This window comes from Anabrus simplex, chromosome 5 (assembly GCF_040414725.1).
Source record: "Anabrus simplex isolate iqAnaSimp1 chromosome 5, ASM4041472v1, whole genome shotgun sequence".
In the NCBI taxonomy this organism is placed as follows: Eukaryota; Metazoa; Arthropoda; class Insecta; order Orthoptera; family Tettigoniidae; genus Anabrus; species Anabrus simplex.
The window spans coordinates 96,679,065-96,701,555 of NC_090269.1; the positions used below are offsets into that span (position 1 = coordinate 96,679,065).

A 22,491-nucleotide genomic window follows, 5' to 3' on the forward strand; every position below is an offset into this window, starting at 1 on the left:
ACAGAACGAAATGAAAAGTGCAATTGAAGACAACAGGAGACAGGATAAGGATTCAAAGATCATTAAGTTTGAAGGATTTATGGGGAAAGAGAAAAGGCGTAGGCACGGAGAATGGGAAAGAGGATGAGAGGAATGAAGGAGGGGATAGAGATGGAGAAGACTTGCAAGAAAGAGTGACAAGGAGTAGGGGTGGAAGTGGAGAAGTACAGAAGCAGAGAGGGGGAGGGAAAAAATAACTAGAGATGACAATAGGGTTGTGGAATATTGAGGGGTTGATGGGGAAACTAGGAAATAAAGAAATAGAGAAATTAGTCAAAGAGTTTGAGATCATTGCCCTAGTAGAGACTTGGTTAGGGAAAGGGATAGAAATCGAATGGGATGGGTATAGAGTAGTCAACGTCACAAGGGGAAAAAATAGGGAGGATGGGCAGGAATCCGGGAGGGATAACAGTCTTAATAAAAAATGAGATAGTAGGGAGAGTAGAGAGAATACAGAATGAGGTAGAAGGGGTGGTGTGGTTTAGAGTTAAAATGGGAAGAGAAGAGAAGTAGGCAATTTGTATAGCTCTCTTGTACAACCATCCTAAGGATTCAGTTTATGCGAATAAAAATTTTTTTTTGAAGATCTGATTGAAGAAATAAATAAAATTAAAGGTACATATGTGGAAGATGGAATGATACTAATAGGAGATTGGAATGCAAGAGTGAGCAATAGGGTACCGAAGTATGGGAGGGAGGATACTGAAATGAGAGGGTACAGAAGAAACAGTAAAGACAAAGAGATAAATAGTAACGGTGTAAAGTTGCTGGAGCTATGTGCTATAGAAAAATTATATATTTTAAATGGATGGATGAAGGGAGACAGTACGGGAGAATTGACATTCATCACATCGAAGGGAGGGAGTGTGGTAGATATAGGAGTAAGCTTGGAAACAGCTTTAAGGAAAATAGTAAATTTTGAGGTGGTAGAATGTGGGTCAACAGATCACATGCCCATTAGGATAAAATTAAGAGAGGAAAATGGTGAAGTAAAGAGAGGGTTAGGAAATAGGATGAGGCATAAAGGGAGATGGAAGTATATTTGGAATGAAACTACGATTGAGAAATTGAGATTGGAGTTAAGTGAGAGGGGAGATAGTATAAGAGTAGAAGCTGAAAGAGTGCTGGAAGAAGAGGACATAGATAAAGCTTTAAAAATAATAGAGCGCCCTGTATGGGAGGTGGGAAAGAAAGTAAAGATAAGAGAAGAGGGAGACAAAAACAGAGCCACGGGATGGTTTGATGAAGATTGTAAGAGGGAACGTGAGATAGTTATGTCAGCACCAGCAGAGTTTAAGAAAGGAGGGAAACAAGAAAAAAGAGAGGAATATTGTAAATTAAGAAGAGAATACAAGAAGCTACTGAATGAGAAAAAGAAATGCTGGAGAGTGACGGAAGCAGAAAGAGTGAACAGATATTGCAAAGAGAAAAGATTTGAGAGGATATGGGAAACCATAAACAAACTTAAGAGAACTAGGCCTACGGGGAAGGGAACAAGCATAGAAGAAAACAAGTGGGTAGGATATTTTGCAGGTCTTTTGAGTGGGAGAGGAGACTGGCATGGGGGAAAAAGTAGGACATTTATCCAAAGAGATTTGCAAGTAGGAGTACAGTTACCATATGGGGAAATAACAATCCAACAAGTAATTAGAGTGTTAAGTAAAATAAAAACGAAAGTAGCGGGTGGGACGAATGGTATTACCAACAGAGTATGGAAGGAAGTAGGGACAAACGAATCGATGTTGAAGGTGATGGTTAAATTTTTAACAAGATATGGGAATCGGCAAAATTTCCTAGTGAATGGAGGAAAGGAGTATTATGTCCTATATACAAGAATAAAGGGAGTCGAAGTGATCCTAATAACTACAGAGGAATAACACTCCTTGACTCGTTATCGAAGGTATATACAGGAATTTTAGCCAATAGGATTTTAAATTGGGCAGAGAAGTATGGAAGGATTTCGGAGTATCAAAATGGGTTTAGAAAAAAGAGAAATTTTGTGGATAATATATGGATTTTGGATACCTTAATTACGAAATATGTCAAGATAGCAGGGATGAGATTATATGTAGCAGCAATAGATTTGGAGAAAGCGTTCGATACAGTGAATAGGGAGGCGTTGTTTACTAGGTTAAGGGATACTGGGCTATCAAAGAAAATGAGATTGGCAATAGAAGGAATATACGAGGAAGTAATGGTGGTGATTAAATTACAAGGGGGTGAATTGAGTAAGTGTATTGAATCCAAGAGGGGTGTAAGACAAGGCTGTAAACTGTCACTGATATTATTTTTATTGTTTATAAACAATATATTAGACAGTCATGGAGGCGAGGGCTGGCAATGTCCTTAGATAAACAAGCGGGAAATACCGGGACTGCTATTTGCGGATGATTTATTGATTTTGGCACTAACAGCAAGGGGGTTGAGAAAAGGGCTAGAAGAGGTGGTGGAATATACAAAAAGATGAGCACCTAGAATAAATCTACAGAAGACACAGATAATGGTATGCAGGAAAAGGAAAGACAAGAAAGAAAAGAAATTTTGGATAGCAAAACAAGAAGAAATCAGACCAGGAAAAAAAATTGAGTATTTAGGAGTGATAATTAGTAGCAACGGAACATGGAAGGATCAGACCAAAACAGCTAAATTAAAAGGGAGAGAAGCACTGGCTATAGTGGGGGTATTGGAGAATAAATTCCCGGATATTAAATACAAAATTCAGAGAATGGTGTTCCAATCAATGGTTAAAGGAAAAATGTTATATGGCGTAGAAGTGTGGGGATTGGAGGAGAATAGAAATGAATTAAACCGGGTGGTAGCAAAATTTAGTAAGATTATGATGGGGGTTCCTAACTGTACTGCTAATGTGAGAACTAGATTAGTTTGTAAAGAATCGATAGAAATTACTATAGCAAAGAGGATAATGAAATATTGGATGAGATTGGAAGAAGGAAAAGGAGGAGATTTATTACAAGAGGTGTATAGGTTCAAGAAAAGTATGGAGAACGAAGAGTACTGGGTGAATAAATGCAAATACAAATTACGAAGGATAGGATTAGAAGAATGGTGGGAAAGATGGGGAGAGAGGAAAGGTTGGTTATTGAGAAAGGTAGAAAGGAGAGTGGCTGATACAGAAAGACAGAATTTAATAATGGAATGTAGGGAAAGAGACTCATTATCAGTATTAAACAAATTAGTAGAAATTACGAACCCAAGAACCGAATTTGAGGGTAGAAGGGGTAAAAGAGGATTATGCTGGTGGGTTATGGGAATTCCAAAAAATTTAGGATGGATAGGTCGAGAAAATAAGAATAGATGTATCTTATGTGCAGAGGGATGGTCGGATATGCATATATTTTCTAAATGTAGTGAATTAGAAGAGATAAAAATGAAAGTGTTGAATAAGAAGGAGATAGAAAAGGTAGAAAAGGGTCATAAGATGACGGCATGGCTATGCAGAGAATGGGAAAGAGGAACAAATATATCAAAATATTTAAATTTGGTTAGAGCTAGGTTTGTAAAGAAATTAAGTGAACAATAGGAAGGTGTTATGTTCCAGATAATGAGTGCCAAAAGAAAAGGATTGTACTATAGTGTTGGAAATAGGGAGGATGTACAAATTGTGAATGATATTTAGGCTAAGTGATGCAAATTTAAAAAAAAAAATTGTGATTAATAATTCTAGGACAAAGGGTTGAAAATAAGAAAGAAGTGTGCTAACTAAAATGGGTATGTATAGAAATGTGTAATAGTGAGTGGTATTTTAGACTAAGTGATGCAAATAGGAGGAAAGAACTTAGATGAGTAAGAGAACTATTGATATGTGGCCAAGTTCGGTGAAAAAAAAAAAAGTGAAATAGATTAACATTAGATCATAGTGGATAGAAAAAATTAAGCAGGGTAAACAGGTGTATTGAAATTGGTAATTTAAAGAAATGTGTAATTAATTAATGGGTTAAAAAATCTAAGAGATATAAATAAGATGAAAGATTGGTGAGGAATAAGGAAACTGTTGACAGTCCATTGTTTTATATATATATAAAATAAATAAAAAACTCTAAGACATAGTGTTGACAATATAGTGGATAAGTTATTATAAGGTAAATGAATAGGTGTAAGTGAAGAAGAGAGTCTGAAAGATGTGAAAAAGAGAGGGAGGGGGGAATATAAGGGGAAGGATGGGGTGTGAAAGACCCATCCCAAGGTGTGATAAACAAACATGTCCGCACATAGAGAAAATGGAGGTTCAAGATAAGAGTAGGCAATGTGTAACAAGACGACTCAGATTAGTAGGCGGGACAATAGATAAGAGCATGACGAATCGCTGGATTGTCTGGTTTCCGCCTCGGCGATTCGCCACGCAAAGAATGGGAGGGAAACACATTGTCATAGAGGTTTAGGTGGGGATGACATCTGACCCAGGGTGTGGCTGAGAGCGGTATCATGGCGGGAAGGGGTTCCCTCATTACCAGGGGATACCGCGATCAGTCAGGTGTGTCTTTTTTCTTTTGTTAGTTAGTTGTAGGGAGTAGAATTTTTAGTTTTAGTGAAGGGTGGTGCAGCTTATGGTCCAGCTATCCGCCTCTGCAGCACCACCAAATTAGTTTAAGTTGTTTTATAGAGTTAAGTAGTTTTAAGAGAAATATAGTAGATTTTGATAGTTTAGGGTAGGGTGGCGCAGCCCATGGTATGGGGATCCGCCTGGGCTATGCCACCAAATTAGTTAGGGTATGTAGTTAGTAGTTTTAAGAGACATAGATTAGATATTGTTTGCTTAAAGTTTTGTTTTGTTTCTGTGTGTTTTGTTGTCTTTATTGCCTGTAAGCCGATGGTGGATACTAGGGTGGGCAATAAAGAGATGTTCATATTCGGGAAAAAAAAAAGTCACAGACACGACGGGACCTGCCAAAGGCAGAATGACCTATGATAATGATTCCAAACACCCTAAAAACTTAAAACTTGGTACCATAGAACCTCACAGCCAGAAAATTCATAGAAAAATTGAACATTTGAAACTCTCCAAAAGGGGTCAAACTGGGGGGAGTGGTCTTAAAAATTGAGGCCCAGAAGCAAAACTGCATAAATAGGCAAGTGTAAGAATTCTTGCACCCAAAAGGAAACTTTTTTCCTAAAGTGATGATTTACTCGTACATATAGATTTCATCATCTTTAAAGTTTTCTTAAAGTTCAAATTACATTTTAACCTCATACTCCCAGAAGTATTGTGAACATTTTTTGAGATATTAAGAATATAAAGATATCGATAAAACAATTTATTTTGTCCCTTTAATTTCAAGAACACAATGGACCTGCTTCACTTGTTTATTAGTACTTTATAGATTATATAACACCATAAAGTCCACTGGTAGTATGAAATTACTGTTCCGGTCTCTTCAGAATCATCTCGATTTCTGCGAGCAGCGAAGCACATGGCTGCTAGCAAGGAAATAAAGCAGATGTGAATGACTACAGAGGCATATCCCTTCACGAGCTCAGAAAGTCAGCACCTTAAACTGTCTGAGTCACTCAGCCTGGCTTCCTGAATTCACCTGAGTACAATAGCTTTATAGAGATTTCCAATTACACCAATGATCATTTAGTGTACTTTTCCTGAATCCTAAATCACTGACAATCAATATAAATATTCTTAAGTACAAAATTTGAGCTGGATTCTTAAAACAATCCATTTTCCTTTCCCAGGATCACTTTACAATCACTAAAATACTGTAGTACAGCTGCCAACTGCTCTGAATAAATAAACAAAGTTACTAAAAACAGTATACACTACCATCCGCTTAGCAATATAAAACAAGTACTGTACATAGGTATACACGATCTACATCTGTACACCGGTATGGACTGACTTCATTGCGTATATGCATTCTGAGAATCATGTCCTAGTACTGCTATTGTGTAAATGTGATAGATATGAATCTTGAATACATCGGTATGCCATCTCTTACGAAGCCTCGGAACAAGTTAGAATATCTCTGAATTATTACTTTGTGTGTCAGACTAACGGAACACTGTTTACTTCAGTGTCATTATAGTCGATCATTTGAGGGCTGGCTGTAGTAGTAGCAGCAGCAGTTCATGTTTCATAAAGTGGGCAAGTGATGTCACCTAGGATGACATAAATGAAGTATTTACCAGAACAAAGTTTGACAAAGAGTACTGAAAATTGTTGTATGGAAGATTTGAGTGATGATTTTTTTTTTTTTTAATGCTATTCGTTTGGGGCGTCGACCCATGTGGATCTTTTGCCCCTACTGGCACCATATTGTATGAACCTGCATGTAATTGGAATGGCGGTATTGTGGAATGTTGTGAGGAAAGGAAGTCCCCAGGTCAGGGATATTAATCATTATAATTAAAAACCCGACCCCGCCGAGCATCGAACCCGGGGCCGCCGGGTGACAGGCGGATGCATTGCCCCCTACACTGCGGGGCTGGACGAGTGATGATGTTAGTGTTGTGAAACATGTTAAAGATGAAGTTGGGGCATGGAAGAAACAAAGATGTGTTTCCAAGTTTTTTTTTTTTTTTTTTTTTAGTGAAACTACATTTGTGCATAATGCACATGTATTTGATTATTCAGGGTACAAAAATGGCACCTCCCAATGCAACAATCTAGGTAAGTCATTTCTTCACTTCCTAACCCAGTCTACATGGAATGAATCATGGTTGCTTAACATATTACTTGAAATGTTAAGAGGGCGTCTACTGTATGGGAGTATCTGTTCCATTATTTTGGCACACTGTTTTGGAGTATAAGGGGATTAATATGAGAGGATCAGGTGACCAGAAGATCTTCCAATATGGCTCATTACCTATGCCATCACTATAAACCAAGAAAAGAGTTTTCTCGTCTCACTACTAGTTACATCTGTTCACTTAAAGTTCTTAGGGAATATTTGGTGTGACGAAGCAGTTTACTAGTGATACCAGTTCACCTCCTTTGCCACAAGTTCCAAGAAATCACAAAAGTAAGGCCTACTACATGCTAAATGTTTACAGGTTCTTCAAGTCTTACCGTTGTCACTGTTAACTCCTGGGAAATCTTCTACTATTATCTACCCAAGCTCATTAGAAGAAAAGATTGTGAAGGGTGAAATTATTAATTAATTAATTAATTAGTTTACTTACACTCACAGTCCCTTTCAGCCTCACTCTCGATCACTGTAACTTCTTGTTTTGAAGGACGTATATCTTGATAATCACTACACACACTTTCGTCAGAAGAGTTTTCAATATCGAGCTCAAGTTTTTCAACATAACTTGGACATTTCAAGTACTTATTTGCATACAATCTATTAAAAATTTTGTCTGCACCTAAACATGCAGTCAGCTTGGTATCTTACCTATCATATGGCACTTTAAGCCATGTAAACATGAAGTTGGAAAACAAAACAAATGTAGCATAAAACAGAAGACCAAAAAAAGATATAGTAGCAGTGATATTCAATCAACCTTGACTGCTAGTTAGTTCTAGAGTAATTATCATCGTAACAATTTCGACGACAAAGGATCTTCCCTCTCGCTCTCCCCTCACTCAGCCGTTCTCCACCCAGAACACTTAACTGACTGTGGTTTTACATGCCTACCAATAAAATAAATGCATAGTGCACCAACCGTAGTGTGGACAAATATTATTGTTAGTCATAACACCTCCACAGAGGCCATATGACCTCTTAATGATCTCCAATGATTATACAGGATGTTTGTCAGTTATACTTCCTCTTAAAACCACCACCACCACCACCACCACCACCACCACCACCACCACCACCACAGACAGTTACTGCGAACAGGAATAACCTCAAATCCTCTCCTCTGTTTCTGTTGACTAGAAAGCACTGTTAGTAACAGGTTAGGCTGAAGTTCGGAACAGTTACGTTTAATTCTTATTACTGACAGTGTATTAAAATTACTGATAGGAATGGTTAGGTTACTGTTAGTGACAAAATTACTGATAGTGAGAGTTAACTTACTGCTTGTGACAAAATTAGTAATAGTGACTGGTTAGATTCTAGTTTAAAGGAAAGCACTATTAGTGATAGGGTTAGATTAGAGTTTGGTTTGGAGCAACCTATGACTTGGATCACTGCCTTGTTGGCAGCACTGATAGTGCTCTGTACTATAGGATAGAGGAGTGGAGGGAGCGTGTGACATCTATGTTGTTACTGCATCAATTACCATTCCAGAAAATCCAATAGATGTATCAGAATGTACTTGTAAACACGAGTTAAATTGTGACCTGTCAGCAATGTTCAGCAAGTCAAACACAAGTATATTCGGGTCATATTCCAACCCACTCTTTGGTACTGTGTCCTACTCGGGAGTGGGACTCGAGGTGGGGAGAGAGAACATAACTGAAGAGTGAAGGAAAACTCTCATCAACGATCAACAAGAAATTCAACTTCCTTTATTTTCCACAACAGTGAAACAAGAGGCAACCAAACTACAGCAGTCAGTGACATAGAAAATTTACAGGCCCAACTCATGCAACTATCACCACAAGGTATCCCCACATGCTTTAGCAGGGATCTCTCTCGGAGAGGTGCTACATGTTACCTGTAGTGGCACACAACTCAACCACGACCTCGATGTGGGCATGTCACCCGTCAGCTGCCACGAGTCTGTCTCGGGAGAGTAGCACTCGATGGTGTCATGGTAACGATCCCAGCCTTCCTCACCGCCCAGCACGTAAATGCGATTATTAATGACTGCCACACCTGGAAGAAAAAAATTAATTCACCATTTTTACAACCCACTTATGAATTTTAAGCCCATCACACGCACTAAAATGTTTGCTCAAATAATTTGAAAAATTCAGATCTGTCAAAGTGGCTACCGAATGAGTGCTGAAGCCTGCCCTCCTAATGAAGCCGGGAAGCAGAAACAAGCTTCTTGGGGGCTGAAATGATCTGGGATTGATCAGGAAAGTAACTATTTATTTGAAGATGACAGTGTGTGTGGAGATTGTTCTTGTGCTTTTGTGTTCTCAGGTTTTCCCTGATCTCCTTCTGTGTTGCTCCCTCTTCTGATACTGATTTGTAATTGTGTTTATCCTGGGGTATTTTCTTTCTTTTTACACCATATTTTCAGAAAACCTTCATAGCAATGCCATAGTGCAGTGATGTGATTTAACTTTCAAAAGCCTCACATATAAGCAGAAACTATTACAGTTAAATGTGTCCAGGTACCGTCTTGTCAATACAATTCAGAATGTATCATATATCCAAACTATCATTATACACACACAAGTACATACATTACATTACATTATCATTATAGACTGTTATGCCTTTCAGCGTTCAGTCTGCAAGCCTCTGAGAATTTACTAAACGTCGCCACAATCCTCGATTTGCAACTAGTGTTGTGGCCTCATTTAGTTCTTTACCTCTTATCTTTAAATCGTTAGAAACAGAGTCTAACCATCGTCGTCTTGGTCTCCCTCTACTTCTCTTACCCTCCATAACAGAGTCCATTATTCTCCTAGGTAACCTATCCTCCTCCATTCACTTCACATGACCCCACCACCGAAGCCGGTTTATGCGTACAGCTTCATCCATCAAGTTCATTCCTAAATTAGCCTTTATCTCCTCATTCTGAGTGCAAAGTTGGTCTGAAAACAGACCGATGTAAAGATAGTTTCGTCTGGGAGCTGACTTCCTTCTTACAGAATACTGCTGATCGCAACTGCGAGCTCACTGCATTAGCTTTACTACACCTTGATTCAATCTCGCTTACTATATTACCATCCTGGGAAAAAACACAACCTAAATACTTGAAATTATCGACCTGTTCTAGCTTTGTATCACCAATCTGACATTCAATTCTGTTGAATTTTTCACCTACTGACATCAATTTAGTCTTCGAGAGGCTAATTTTCATACCATACTCATTGCACCTATTTTCAAGTTCCAAGATGTTAGACTGCAGGCTTTCGGCACAGTCTGCCATTAAGACCAAGTCGTCAGCATAGGCCAAACTATTTACTACATTTCCACCTAACTGAATCCCTCCCTGCCATTTTATAGCTTTCAGCATATGATCCATGTAAACTACAAACAGCAAAGGTGAAAGATTACAGCCTTGTCTAACTCCTGTACGTAACCTGAACCAAGAACTCATTTTACCATCAATTCTCACTGAAGCCCAATTGTCAACATAAATGCCTTTGATTGATTTTAATAATCTGCCTTTAATTCCATAGTCCCCCCAGTATAGCGAACATCTTTTCCCTCGGTACCCTGTCATATGCTTTCTCTAGATCTACGAAACATAAACACAACTGCCTATTCCTCTCGTAGCATTTTTCAATTACCTGGCGCATACTGAAAATCTGATCCTGACAGCACACTGGTTTTCATCCAACTTCCTCTCAACGACTGATCGCACCCTCCCTTCCAAAATGCCTGTGAATACTTTGCCTGGTATACTAATCAATGAGATACCTCGATAGTTATTGCAATCCTTCCTGTTCCCTTGCTTATAGATAGGTGCAATTACTGCTTTTGTCCAATCTGAAGGTACCTTGCCAACACTCCACGCTAATTTTACTACTCTATGAAGCCATTTCATCCCTGCCTTCCCACTATACTTCACCATTTCAGGTCTAATTTCATCTATTCCTGCTGCCTTATGACAATGGAGTTTATTTACTATCCTTTCCACTTCCTCAAGCATAATTTCACCAACATCATTTTCCTCCTCCCCATGAGCTTGGCTGTTTGCAACACCACCATGATGATTTCCTTTTACATTGACAAGATGTTCAAAATATTCCCTCCACCTCTCCAGTGATTCCCTGGGATCTATTATGAGTTCACCTGAATTACTCAAAACACTGTTCATTTCCTTTCCTCCCTTCCTAAGATTCTTTATTACTGTCCAGAAAGGTTTCCCTGCTGCTTGACCTAGCCTTTCCAGGTTATTACCAAAATCTTCCCATGACTTCTTTTTGGATTCAACAACTATTTGTTTCGCTCTGTTTCTTTCATCTACGTACAAATTCCTGTCTGCCTCGGCCCTTGTTTGGAGCCATTTCTGATAAGCCTTCTTTTTACGTTTACAGGCTGCTCTCAGTTCATCATTCCACCAAGATGTTCGCCTTTTCCCATCTTTACACACAGTTGTTCCTAGGGATTCCCTTGCTATTTCTACTACAGCATCCCTGTATGCCACCCATTCACTTTCTATATCCTGAACCTGCTTACTGTCTACTGTTCGAAACTTCTCACTAATCATATCCATGTACTTCTGTCTAATTTCCTCGTCCTGGAGATTTTCTACCCTTATTCGTTTGCAGACAGATTTCACTTTCTCTACCCTAGGCCTAGAGATACTTAGTTCACTACAGATCAGATAGTGGTCTGTATCATCGAAAAATCCCCGAAAAACTCGTATTCCTAAAATATTTCCTGAATTCAAAGTCTGTTAAGATATAGTCTATTATGGATCTGGTACCCCTAGCCTCCCATGTGTAGCGGTGAATAGCCTTATGCTTGAAGAATGTATTCGTAACAGCTAAACCCATACTAGCACAGAAGTCCAGCAAACGCTTCCCATTCCCATTAGCTTCCATATTTTCCCCACATTTATCAATCACCCTTTCGTATCCTTCAGTTCTATTCCCAACTCTCGCATTGAAATCGCCCATTAGCACTATTCTATCCTTGCTGTTGACCCTGACCACAATGTCACTCAATGCTTCATAAAACTTGTCAACTTCATCCTCATCTGCACCCTCACATGGTGAATACACGGACACAATTCTTGTCCTAATTCCTCTCACTGACAAATCTACCCACATCATTCGCTCATTTACGTGCCTAACAGAAACTATGTTGCGTGCAATGGTATTCCTGATAAAGAGCCCTACCTCAGACTCTGCCCTTCCCTTTCTAACACCTGTCAAGTACACTTTATAATCTCCTATCTCTTCCTCCTTATCTCCCCTTACCCGAATATCACTTACTCCTAGCATATCCAGATGCATCCTCTTTGCTGACTCAGCCAGTTCTACCTTCTTTCTTCCATAAGCCCCATTAATATTGATAGCTCCCCATCGAATTCCATTTCGTTCGCCAAGTTGTTTCCAAGGAGTCCCTCGCCTGTCAAATGGGAGTGGGGCTCCATTACTCCCATAGGTCCGAGGTTTGCTTAAAGTGTTCTGAGCTCGGTAAATTCATGAAGCAGGATGCTGCCCTACTTGCACATAGTCCAAGTGAGGATCTCTCCTCTAACGGGTTATGGACCACCGGTGAATTGTATAGTCCTAGCCGCCTGAGCACAAGGAGGGCCACAACTCAGAATATGTCCGAGATGTCCACTCCCATTCCATAGCAACTGGTATCCCGACTCTCAGGACCACTTACTAGGCCACTCAGCCGTTGCCCATGGTTCACGAACTAGGACGTGACTACAGTAATTGAGAAAATTAAATTCTCTTCTTCAGCTTGTGGATAAAATCATATGCATCAAAGACCTTATTTAAAATGAATTATGTGCTAACACATTGCAGATAAAATGACAAAACAACAATATTGAAAATTCAAACATGAAAATCTTTCATTTTATGTCCCAATTCTATAAAGTATATGTATGTGATTTATTAAAATACAGCTGGTTGACCATTGATCCATTGTATTTAAATGTGGCATTATTAATAGTCTTTCGTGGTCCCACCACTTGGTGTCGAGACCGTCTGCTTATCCATTACAATATCTTAATGGAAAGTAACTCTTATTATTTTAGATCAAGCCTGCGAAGTTAAATTGGATTTGTCCATTTAGATGCTGAGGTCTTGCGGGTGTGTGGGCACTATGAGCTCAATCGGCAGACTGACCAAGCATTTTTGAAATGAGAAGCTTATAGAAATAACAAGAAACTCTATTACTGTTAAGTAATGAACTGCATTCCTATTATAAATGAAATAAATCTACCAATTAAAACACACAAAATAAGAGGCTAATTATATACTATAACTACAGTTATTCTTTCACTTGAATTAAAAATTTGCCTTCCTGTTTTTCATTGATGCAAACTTCTCAGTCACCTGTTGATTGAAATCTGTGATCTCTATCACCAGATCTCTTTCAATAGAATGCAGTGCCAAAGCCGACAATCTTTCCTGGGTTACAGAGTTCCTTAAGAAATTTTAAATCTCTACAAAGTAGAAAAACATCTTTCTGATTTGACAGATGTCATATGAATTATAAGGGAATTAACTTCAACAGTTTCAAGCACTCAGTGAACGTCCTCTCTAGGTTGTGAGTTATTATAAACTCTGCTAGACTAACAACACCCAACAATGATCTGAATTCTTGTGCTAAATAAATGGAAGATAGTTCAAGGCATATTGTCAGTTTGTCCAAAAACATATACACTGAACATGCTGTCTGTAAGATATCTTCATGGTATGGTACTTAGAACAGTACAAGAGGAACTTCTCTGGAAGAACAATAATGAAACTACAAGGTGACCTGAGAAACTCAATTTCTAGCCTGGGAAATTATCACATTGCATGCTTCCTTTGCTTCTCTTTTCCACTCAGTCTTGTTCACTTTCTTTTTCTTCAATGAGCAATCTGTAGGTTCATTACCACTCATGAGGTCAATTTCTTCTTGGATCTTGGTGATATTTACTTCAAAATCTGAAACGGCTTCATGTGCAGGACACATCAGTGTCTCTGGTTGTAGCTGACCAAAGAGAACTTTAACTAATGGCATAATTTTACAGAAGAATTCCAGCCAATAATTAAAACTACAACTGGAAAGAACTTTTTTATGACCAACTTTCTTTTACGGCCTGACAAATTGTAGTTTTACTAATTACAGGCATCTTCCAATATCTGGCTCATACACTCAATAATGTCTTCCTCACAATCATAAACTGTGTTTACACATCATGATTGAAATTCCACCTAGTAGAACATGCCTGTGGCAAACGTTTCCTCACTACCTCATCAAGTATCGTGGTCTGGTGTGGGCTGTTTGAGAAGAATGCACAAATTCCTTGCAAACTTGAAAAAAATATTTTCCCATTACTGCTGATTGATGCTACGTTGTTCATTACAAGATTAACATAATGGCCATAGCAATGCACATATTGTGTGTTGAGATAGGATTTTTTTAAAATAGCTTGTACCCCACCAGAGGAACCAGCTAAAACAGATGGCCCGTCATATGTTTGTGCAATTAATTTTTGGGGAGTTTCCTATACTTTGTGCTTCTTTAATTCTTCCAATAAACATGAAGCACATGTCTGTGTGTCATGGTTTTCAGGAGACAGGAAACTCCAGAACCTTTTATTGGTTTGCCTCATACTACATAACGGTACACAACAGCCATCTGAAATATATTTGAAATGTCACTGGTTTCATCTGCTATAATAGCAAAAAATTCTGACTCTCTTATTTGCTTTGATATTTCTTCTTGGCATACCTCCACCATAATTTGCAAAATTTCAATTTGGATTATTTTGGATGTTCCTTTGAAAATGAATGCCTTTTCCAAACGACGTTTTAGCACACCATCCAATTCAGCATTAAAATTAATTACTCCTCTGAAAACACCAGAGTTTGTTGATTCAGTTTCATGATGCCCCCTTAAGGCCCGTTCAAAAGAACCACAGAAATGAATACAGCTTATTGAAATATTTAACACATACCTGTTATGCCAAAGTTCTTCGTTATACTCCCACTATTTTCATTCTATTCCTTCTAAACACACTATCCAGTTGTGCAGCTACGTTGATAGTTCCAAACAGTGTTAATTTAAACAGTTTTGTATGTGAACAGCTGAAGATTCACGTTTCTTTATTTTGATACTTAAGTGGTTTAAATCCATAACACCTATTTTGGTCCACACGGGTTCCCCACCAAACAACAGGCACAGTAAGCAGAATAATGCACTTTTAACTTCGCAGACACATAACCTATCACTACTTTTATAAATATTGCTTTTAAACACCCTCTTAAACTGATATTTCCAGTATTAATACTTTGTACAATATTTAAGTGATGTATGTGAGTGCTAATGCTGTGAAATGACACCAACAAATAGTCAAATCGGCAGCTTTGTGACGAACTCATACTCACAATCCATCAGAAATAACTATCTAGAACCGAAACACTCAATCACCTCAAAATGCACTAAGACCTACATGTAATAAATGTAAACATAATGTCTACAGTAACACCAACACCACCATGTCGTAAAAGTCCAGCCATTTACCCACGTATGTTTTTAATACATTTTAGAAAATTGTGTTAGGTTTATTAAACTACAAAATGGGAAGGAAAGACAACAAATGAAGTGTGAAATCATTAGGAGTTGTGCAACACTGCAACAATACCACACACTATCCTTGGCACACCCTATGTGGAAAACCAAAGCAAAGAAACTATGAAAAGGCAAAGCAGTATGCCAATGAAAATTCAGAATTCACTTTTCTTTTTTGAACAGCATATCGTCGTTGCTGGAACAAAACCTCCTATGTGATAATATTTTTGGAGGTATACTAACCCTCAGCACATACATTATGAAGAGCGAGAATGCCTTGACAATATTCACAGAATATTGCACCTTAGATGACAGAACCTTACCGGCCAAAGTTCTAAGCCAAAATATTTCACACAGGAGGTTATGTCCCAGCAGCGACGATATACTATGCTTTGTTTTATGTTGGCACTAAGCTCGTTTTACGGTTGACAAAAGTATAACATGGAAGTTATACTGATGAGAAAATGTTTACTTCGAAAGAATATCCTCAGAACAAAGTTGGGAATGAACCAAAATTATTATGATTGACGATGAAATACCAATGTTGGTAACATTGTGGGTGGTGCTGTATAGAGTACCCTAGTGGTGTGGAAAAGAAATTACCACTGTGGGAGGAGAGAAAGCAAGGATGAAGTCATTTCTGCAGAGTGGAGCAATCTAACAGGGACATTTGGAACTGTTTCTCAATAGGGGAATGGATGGTCTCGTGCAACTCCCTAAAGGTGCAGCCACACAAAGCGCTACGTACGAGATGCGCGCTATGTATGCAGCGGTCGCTATGTGAATAGAAAAATAGCTTCCTATCTTGACAATGTGACTGGCCACACAAAGTTCCATATGCTACGTTCGTTCTGTTTGCTACGTCGCGGAGTGTATGATTCTCGGCTATATTTGAAAAAGTCACGCTAAAGGGGCATGTGCACTGGACTCTATAGCTGCGAGGTGTCATTGCGCACCTATTCCTCGTCACTCATTTCCCACTCTACTTGCAACTCATGTTATTATCTCTCAATCAGCATAGTATTCGCTTATTTAAAAATTACACTTGAGCAACTAATTGAAGAAGTAAGGAAGTATCCATGCTTGTGGAAAGTAAACTCTAGAAGAATACCGCAAATGTGGGGAAAATCCCTGGGACATAATTTCTAGAAAATTGGATAAGCGAGGTAATTTTCACATAGTGTCACTTCATGGAGAACATGCAAATTTTTTTTTTCTAGGGGCTTTACGTCGCACCGACACAGATAGGTCTTATGGCGACGATGGGATAGGAAAGGCCTAGGAGTTGGAAGGAAGCGGCTGTGGCCTTAATTAAGGTACAGCCCCAGCATTTGCCTGGTGTGAAAATGGGAAACCACGGAAAACCATTTTCAGGGCTGCCGATAGTGGGATTTGAACCTACTATCTCCCGGATTCAAGCTCACAGCCGCGCGCCTCTACACGCACGGCCAACTCGCCCGGTAACATGCAAATTATGTGAACATATTTCCACCAATTCTATTCAAGAGAGTATCATTCAAAATGAAAATTGACTTTCATGTTTTAATTACAAGGTTGCAACTGTTGTTATAAATTTTAGAGTACTGTAAAGCAGAGGAAAATCGGATACAGAGGTTATTTCAGACAAGAATACTACTATTCATATTTCAAGTCGGCAGTGCCATATCCCAGCGACCATTTCTTACGTGCTATTTTCCATTTTCCATCTACTTTTTAAACATTAGCCCACAGTTTTTAACATACACTGTCATCTTCTGCACATCCTGGTGTTGTGTAGCAGTGTTTCCTGCTTCACCACTCGAATGTTCTGAGTACGTATATGACCGAGTGAGAACATCAAAAGACCGTGCTGAAGGCAGTCACGCGATGGTGAAATCTTATTTTATGGGGTTATATTGGACACTTAAATTTAGCAATTATGGACCTTTCCAACAATATCTAAAAATTAAAATTTGTATTTTAACTACTAAGGAAATTTTTGACAGTGTCACATTTACAGGATGATAAATTTTGTTGTATTCAATCAGCTGTATTCAGTAATTTAAAAATCCGACTGATATTACCCCATTCTACGACATCTTAATGTTATGTTTAGCTTAGCAAAATAAATACATACATATTTAAAATAAATTTTGCATAATTTGGTCATATTCATATGCCTCTGGTGAGCATCAATTCCTTCAGGCTAGTAAATTACACGATTTACTATTCTCTGCTGCCATTCATCTCAACCTTCATCAGAGATGAAGTATACTGTGAATAAATTTCGGACTTGTAGTGCTTCTAACTGTGAAATTTGTTGCAGTGGTAGCTCCCAAATGAAAGAAATAGATTGCATGTATGCTTCCTTCACCATCTGCAACTGCAGCAATGTTGGCCGGGATTGATTCTTTTCGTATAAAATTCTGCAAGATAATGGTAGCTAGGATTGCCTCGTCAGCAAGCTCAACATGACATTCCAACGGGTGATGATATTCAGGGAAACGGTGTTGTCTAGGGAGCAGTGATGAGGGTACAGTGATCCGGAAGTCAAGTAGGGATGATATTAAAATATTAGTGTTGAACTGTAGAACTATTGTAAAGAAAGGAATAGAATTACGTAACTTAATAGATATATATTTACCAGATATTGTAATAGGAGTTGAATCATGGCTGAGAAATGATATAATGGATGCAGAAATTTTCTCACGGAACTGGAGTGTGTATCGTAGATATAGGATAGGAATTGTGGGAGGGGGAGTATTCATTCTGGTGAAGGAAGGATTAGTAAACTACGAAAAAGTTAAAGATGAGAAATATAAAATACTAGATGTACGGCTCATTTCTAAAGATAATAGGCAACTTGATGTCTTTGGAGAGTACAGACCGGGAAAGGGTAGCGCCGACACGGATTCAGAATTATTTGATAATATAATCAGCTATGTGGGAAACGACATGGAAAGGAATGTGATTGTAGCGGGATATCTTTATTTACCAAATGTCAATTGGGAAGGAAATGCGAACAACAGGAAGCATGACCAACAAATGGTAAATAAGCTAAATATGGGAAGGACAGCTGATTCAGAAAATGATGGAACCAACTAGAGGGAAATATATCCTGGACGTGGTGCTGATAAAACCAGATGAGCTCTATAGAGAAACCTAAGTAATAGATGGTATTAGTGATCACGAAGCTGTTTTTGTCGTAGTTAAAAATAAATGTGATAGAAAGGCAGGTTTTAAAAGTAGGACTATTAGACAGTGCCATATGGCTGATGTAGGCATGAGGCAGTTTTTAAAAAGTAATTATGACCGGTGGAAAATGGTAAATAAGAATGTAAACAGACTCTGGGATGGGTTTAAAGCAATTGTTGAGGAATGTGAAAATAGGTTTGTACCTTTAAAGGTGGTAAGGAGTGGTAAAGACCCACCTTATTATAACAGAGAAATAAAGAAACTAAGAAGGAGATGCAGACTGGTAAGAAATATGAGTTAGAAATGGTTATGGAAGTAAGGAGAAATTGAAGGAACTTACTAGGAAATTAAATCTAACAAAGAAGGCAGCTAAGGATAACATGATTGCACGCATAATTGGCAGTCATACAAATTTTAGTGAAAAATGGAAGGGTATGTATAGGTATTTTAAGGCAGAAACAGGTTCCAAGAAGGACATTCCAGGAATAATTAATGAACAAGGAGAGTGTGAATGTGAGGATCTTCAAAAAGCAGAAGTAATCAGTCAGCAGTATGTAACGATTGTCGGTTACAAGGAAAATGTTCAGACAGAGGTGGTGACTAATGCTAAAGAAGAATTAAAATTTACATATGATAACAATGATATTTACAATAAGATACAAAAGTTGAAAACTAGAAAAGCAGCTGGAATTAATAAGATTTCTGGGGATATACCAAAGACAATGGGTTGGGATATAGTACCATATCTGAAGTACTTATTTGATTATTGTTTGGTTGAAGGAGCTATACTAAATGAATGGAGAGTTGCTATAGTAGCCCCTGTATATAAAGGAAAGGGTGATAGACATAAAGCTGAAAATTACAGGCCAGTAAGTTTGACATGCGTTGCATGTAAGCTTTGGGAAGGCAACCTTTCTGATTACAGTAGACATGTTTGCGAAATTAATAACTGGTTCGATAGAAGGCAATTCGGTTTTAGGAAAGGTTATTAAACTGAAGCTCAGCTTGTAGGATTCCAGCAAGATATAGCAACTATTTCGGATTCTGGAGATCAAATGGGCTGTATTGCGATTGACCTGTCTAAAGCATTTGATAGGGCGGATCATGGGAGACTACTGGCAAAAATGAGTGCAATTGGACTAGACAAAAGAGTGACTGAATGGGTTGCTATATTTCTAGAAAATAGGTCTCAGAGAATTAGATTAGGCAAAGCCTAATCTGACCCTGTAATAATTAAGAGGGGAATTCCACATGGCAATATTATTGGACCTTTATGTTTCCTTATATATATATATATAAATAAATGATATGAGTAAAGGAGTGGAATCAGAGGTAAGGCTTTTTGCGGATGATGTTATTCTCTACAGAGTAATAAGTAAGTTACAAGATTGTGAGCAACTGCAAAATGACCTCGATAATGTTGTCAGATGGACAGTAGGCAATGGTATGATGATAAACAAGGTTAAAAGTCAGGTTGTGAGTCTCACAAATAGGAAAAGTCCTCTGAGTTTTAATTACTGTGTTGATGGGTTGAAAGTTCCTTTTGGGGATCATTGTAAGTATCTGGGTGTTAATATAAGGAAAGATCTTCATTGGGGTAATCACATAAATGGGATTGTAAATAAAGGATACAGATCTCTGCACATGGTTATGAGGGTGTTTAGGGGTTGTAGTAAGGATGTAAAGGAGAGGGCTTGTAAGTCTCTGGTTAAAACCCCAACTAGAGTATGTTTCCAGTCTATGGGACCTTCACCAGGATTACTTGATTCAAGAACTGGAAAAAATCCAAAGAAAAGCAGCTCGATTTGTTCTGGGTGGCTTCCGACAAAAGAGTAGCATTACAAAAATGTTGCAAAATTTGGGCTGGGAAGAATTGGGAGAAAGGAGATGAGCTGCTCGACTGAGTGGTATGTTCTGAGCTGTCAGCGGAGAAATGGCGTGGAATGACATTAGTTTGAGTGGTGTCTTTAAAAGTAGGAAAGATCACGATCTCTATATATAAAATAAGAGTTTTATCTGGACATTGCTCAGAATTTAAAAAAGGAGTGCATTTATGTATCAATCATGTCAACAGTAACAAGAAAATGCATTTTTTAATTTTCCATAATTTCTGTCTGTCTGTTTGTCTGTCTGTCTGTCTGTATGTATGTACATATGTACACGCATCACGAGAAAATGGCTGAAGAGAATTTAATGAAACTTGGTATGCGAAGTTGGGGAATAAGCCGCTACAATCTAGGCCATAAATAATTGTATTCACCCTGTGCAAAATGGTAGTTTAGGGGAAGGCCTAAAATTTAATTCTCAAATATTTATATTATTAGTGGTCGCATTTTAATGAAAGTCGGTATGCAAAGTCCGGGAATAAGTTGCTACAATCTAGGATATACATAATTGTATTCAAGCTGAGAAAAATTACATTTTAGGGGAAGTCCTAAAATTTAATTCTCAAATATTTCTGTTATTAGTGGTCCTATCTTAATGGAAACCGGTATGCAAAGTCGGGGAATAAATCGCTATAATCTAGGCTATAAATAATTTTATTCACGCTGAGTGAAATGGTAGTTTAGGGGAAGGCCTAAAATTTAATTTTCAAATATTTGTTATTAGAGGTCGTACTGATAAATACTACATAACTAAAGTTATATAGTATTAAATTTCCGATCATCTATATATATATATGAAATAAGAGTTTTGTCTGTACATTGCTCAGAATTTTAAAAGGATGGCATTTATGTATCAGTCATGTCAACAGTAACAAGGAAATGCATTTTTAATTTTCCATAATTTCTGTCTGTTTGTATGTATGTATGTATGTATGTATGTATGTATGTATGTATGTATGTATGTATGTATGTACACGCATCCCGAGAAAACGGCCTGTGTGAAATGGTAGTTTAAGAGAAGGTCTATGTAAAGTCTATGAATAAGGAACTACAGTCTACGCTATAAATAATTTTACAAATCACAGAGTCGAAAGAAAACTAAATGTGAAGACCTACAATATAGAAAGCTCATAACAACGATCAACATTACATTGACCATTGTTTGTTGTGATGTGCTTTGTGTCTTCTGTTGCTACTCTTCTCCGGTAGACAGGATTGCTGCTGCGTACCGAGTATATTTTTAATTTGCTTTACGCCGCACCGACACAGATATGTCTTATGGCAAAGATGGGATAGGAAAGGGCTGGGAGTGTGAAGGAAGCAGCCTCGGCCTTATATAATGTACAGTCCCAGCATTTTCCTGGTGTGAAAGTGATAAACCACGGAATACCATCTTTAGCGCTGCCGACATTGGTGTTCGAATCCACTATCTCCCAGATGCAAGCTCACAGCTGCGCACCCCTAACCACACGGCCAACTCGCCCGGTCGTACAGAGTGTAACAGCCCGCCTGAATATTGACGGGGAGTAGGTGGGGAGTTAGATACATTGTTTTTTTTAGCATGACATTCCTCTGGTTCATAAATTTTCTGATACTACTGGTACGTAACACACCGTTTCATCATAGCATTTGAGTTATTCAGTCCCTACTCTGAGGCATGAATGAAATGAGCAGTGTGCATATTTAACAGAGTAATGGCAGAGGAGTGTTCACGGCTGTCTGTGGCCTGGTCATTCCAACTCTGGAACTTTGGACTGTTAGATCAGCACCGTAGTACTGTTTATCACAAATATTATAATAATAATATTTGTGATATACGTCATCTGCAATATGGAACCAAAATGAGAATAGTTACTTGTAACCATAGTCCTGTTCGTTAAGTGATAAAATGTGCAGTTTTGCATTTGTTTGAGTATTTTATATGATAACATTGCTTTTAATTGCTACATTCTTACGGACGTTTTTGTAATGACCTATGTTGACTTCAGTTAGGAAAACCACAAAGTCAGTCTTCCTGAGAATCCTGTAGCAAAGCACAGGTACATCAGCTAGTATGAAGATAAAGTTTTAATACGAGAGGACAAATTGGCGCAAATATTAAT

General features: G+C 38.2%; 1 protein-coding gene across 3 annotated transcripts in view; it reads right to left on the reverse strand.

Moving 5' to 3' along the window:
* LOC136873792 (kelch-like protein diablo) overlaps positions 1-22,491 on the reverse strand; it is a 273,434-nt gene that overhangs the window by 40,510 nt on the left and 210,433 nt on the right. For 2 of the 3 annotated variants that reach the window (XM_067147028.2, XM_067147026.2), the window contains one exon: positions 8,438-8,774. In XM_067147028.2, the coding sequence (XP_067003129.1) occupies positions 8,551-8,774 (224 nt within the window). In that variant the 3' untranslated portion in view covers positions 8,438-8,550. Of the gene's footprint in view, positions 1-8,437; positions 8,775-22,491 lie in introns of those variants that run through there. The other variant, XM_067147027.2, reaches the window with a different exon arrangement.